Source organism: Elephantulus edwardii, unplaced genomic scaffold, assembly GCF_000299155.1.
Source record: "Elephantulus edwardii isolate Elephantulus edwardi_28Jun2011 unplaced genomic scaffold, EleEdw1.0 scaffold00048, whole genome shotgun sequence".
Taxonomy (NCBI): domain Eukaryota; kingdom Metazoa; phylum Chordata; class Mammalia; order Macroscelidea; family Macroscelididae; genus Elephantulus; species Elephantulus edwardii.
Window position 1 is genome coordinate 119,241 of NW_006399798.1, and position 2,169 is coordinate 121,409.

Here is a 2,169-nt window from a genome sequence, read left to right on the forward strand (position 1 = left end):
CTTCCCTTTTTACCCTACTGGAGAAGTTTTTGGATGTGCATAGGGATTTGAGTCTTAGAAGATCCCATTCATCTATGTTATCTTCTCCTGGTTGTAGGTTGAAAAGTTAGGTTAATTTTAATACAAATGTTAGAAACAGTGAAGAAGGAATAGTAGTTGAAAATATGGGCTTGTTGTAGAAATGAAGCTGGAAATAGGATGATTGAATTTTATATTTTCAATGATTTATTAATCACAAATACCTTTTTAAAAGACACAAATGGTGACTTTACACACAGAGCTCACCTGACGGGCTGCATAGGAATCAGACTGACTACATCTGTGGAAGGAATCATTGGAGAAGCTCAATACTGGCAGTCAAAACTGGGCCAGGGACAGACAGTAGGTCAGACCATCAATTAATGTACAAGCTCGGAAAGGTAGAGGGTCAGTGAAGGAGTCCAGGTATATTGAAACAGTGATTTCGGCGATGGGTTCACAAAGGTGTGGGATCACACCTTTATCACCCACAAGGTTTTCAAGGACTGACTTTTAGAAGTAGACTGCCAGGGTTTTATTCCTGGTTGCTCTTAGTCAGGAAGCTTTGCTGCAGCCTCCACTACTGTAGGGTGGTACCTTGCATACGAGACTGTGCAGGTCTGACAGCATCCCATTCCAAGTGTGGAAGGCCAGGGCTCTGAAGAGACTTGACCAAAGCTCACCCTACATTTTTGTTAGGGGATGGCAGTGAAAACAAGAATCTGGCAGCAGACACTCTGGGGCACTGAGGGGAAAGGGGGCCTATGTGTGTGTGTGCGTGGGGGGCGTTTTCTCCCTGCGCTGGAGAGTGAATATGCAGCAGGGACAGCTCCTTTTCACAGAGCCACTTAGCCGGCCCTAAGAAGCCAGAATCACTGCTCCTCAGCTTGCCTGGTGGGGGATCTGAAAGGCACATCTCCCCTCACGTGAGCTTAAGGAAAAAAGCACTTTTAAAGTGACTATTAAAATATTTTAAACAGAAATTTGCTCTGGTTGTGCTGTGGCTTTTAACAAATACAGTGAATTTTACTTTGTCTTAACTCTGGGCAGGAAGAATTTTACATGACCGTGGCACTCGCTTTGCACTTGGTCAGACCAGCTTAGAGAGATTCAGATTGGCGTTCTAGTAGACACCCCAGCTTTCATTCTAAAAGCAAGAGAAAGATGCAGAGTCTCCTGCAAAGGTGTGGAGCCTTGGAAAGCTGAGGAAGGTTGCCAGGAGCTAGACTCAACAGTGTGGCTTGCTGGGTGTGGTTATGAGCAGTGAAAGGGGCTCTGGTGACACCGTGATCAAGGCAGCGAGGTACCATAGAGGTAGATGAGCTCGCCTTGGAGAAACCCTATGGGGTCGCTGTAAACCGGGACCCACGGAAGGCAGAGTAGTTTTGATGGACCCTCTTGGTCACACGGCCAGACCTCACTCCACACCACTGTATTTCTCCCTCCCTAAGAGGGGCTTCAGGCCTTTTGTTTATAGGGTCGCTATGACTCTAAGGCAAGTAACAAGTGCAATATTGTTGTCTGGTCAGCTCAACTCACAACGACTAAGGCAAACAGAGTCAACTTGTGCGGGAGCTGGCCTCAAGCCCACTGTGGGAAAAATCCCGCTGAGCCCAGGAGACACTTGTTGGTGGATGGGCCCAGGAGTCCCACCCTGGTCGGTCAGTACTGCAAGGCGAAAACACGGACAGCACCTCTGACCTACCCTCCCAAATCCTCCTGCCCCACCCCCGCAAGCTCCGCCCTCGCAGCGAATGGACGTTTCTGTTCACCAATCAGAGGCAAGTGTTGCTCCGAGCCCGCCTCTCGCAGCCGCCGCGCACGCGCACTCGCCACAGGCTGAGGCGGAGACGACGCGTGGACCCGGCCGCCTGCGTGGAGGGGGAGGAGCCCGCGCGGCCATGAAGGCCTCCGGGGATGACCTGCCGTCCGCACCCGCTCTGGGCGGCCCGCGGGCCCAGGTGGTAGGTGCTGGGCCGCGGGGAGGAGCCGTGGGCGTCCTGCTCCTCTCTCCATAGCTCTTAGGATCGCCTGATGTCCCCTTTCCTTCCTCCCTCCTCGTCTCCGGCTTTTCTCCACGTCTGCTCTCCCCTTCCCACCACACCTGCCCCCCATCTCCCTGCTTTACCTTACCGCTCCCCGACCCTCCTC

General features: G+C 51.9%; 1 protein-coding gene across 1 annotated transcript in view; it reads left to right on the plus strand.

Moving 5' to 3' along the window:
• The first annotated feature begins 1,772 nt into the window (after positions 1-1,772).
• The window catches only part of B3GNTL1 (UDP-GlcNAc:betaGal beta-1,3-N-acetylglucosaminyltransferase-like 1), a 136,892-nt gene continuing 136,495 nt past the window's right edge, over positions 1,773-2,169 (plus strand). Inside the window, exon 1 of the mRNA XM_006886301.1 lies at positions 1,773-1,982. Within this exon, the coding sequence (XP_006886363.1) occupies positions 1,773-1,982 (210 nt within the window). The remainder of the gene's footprint in view (positions 1,983-2,169) is intronic.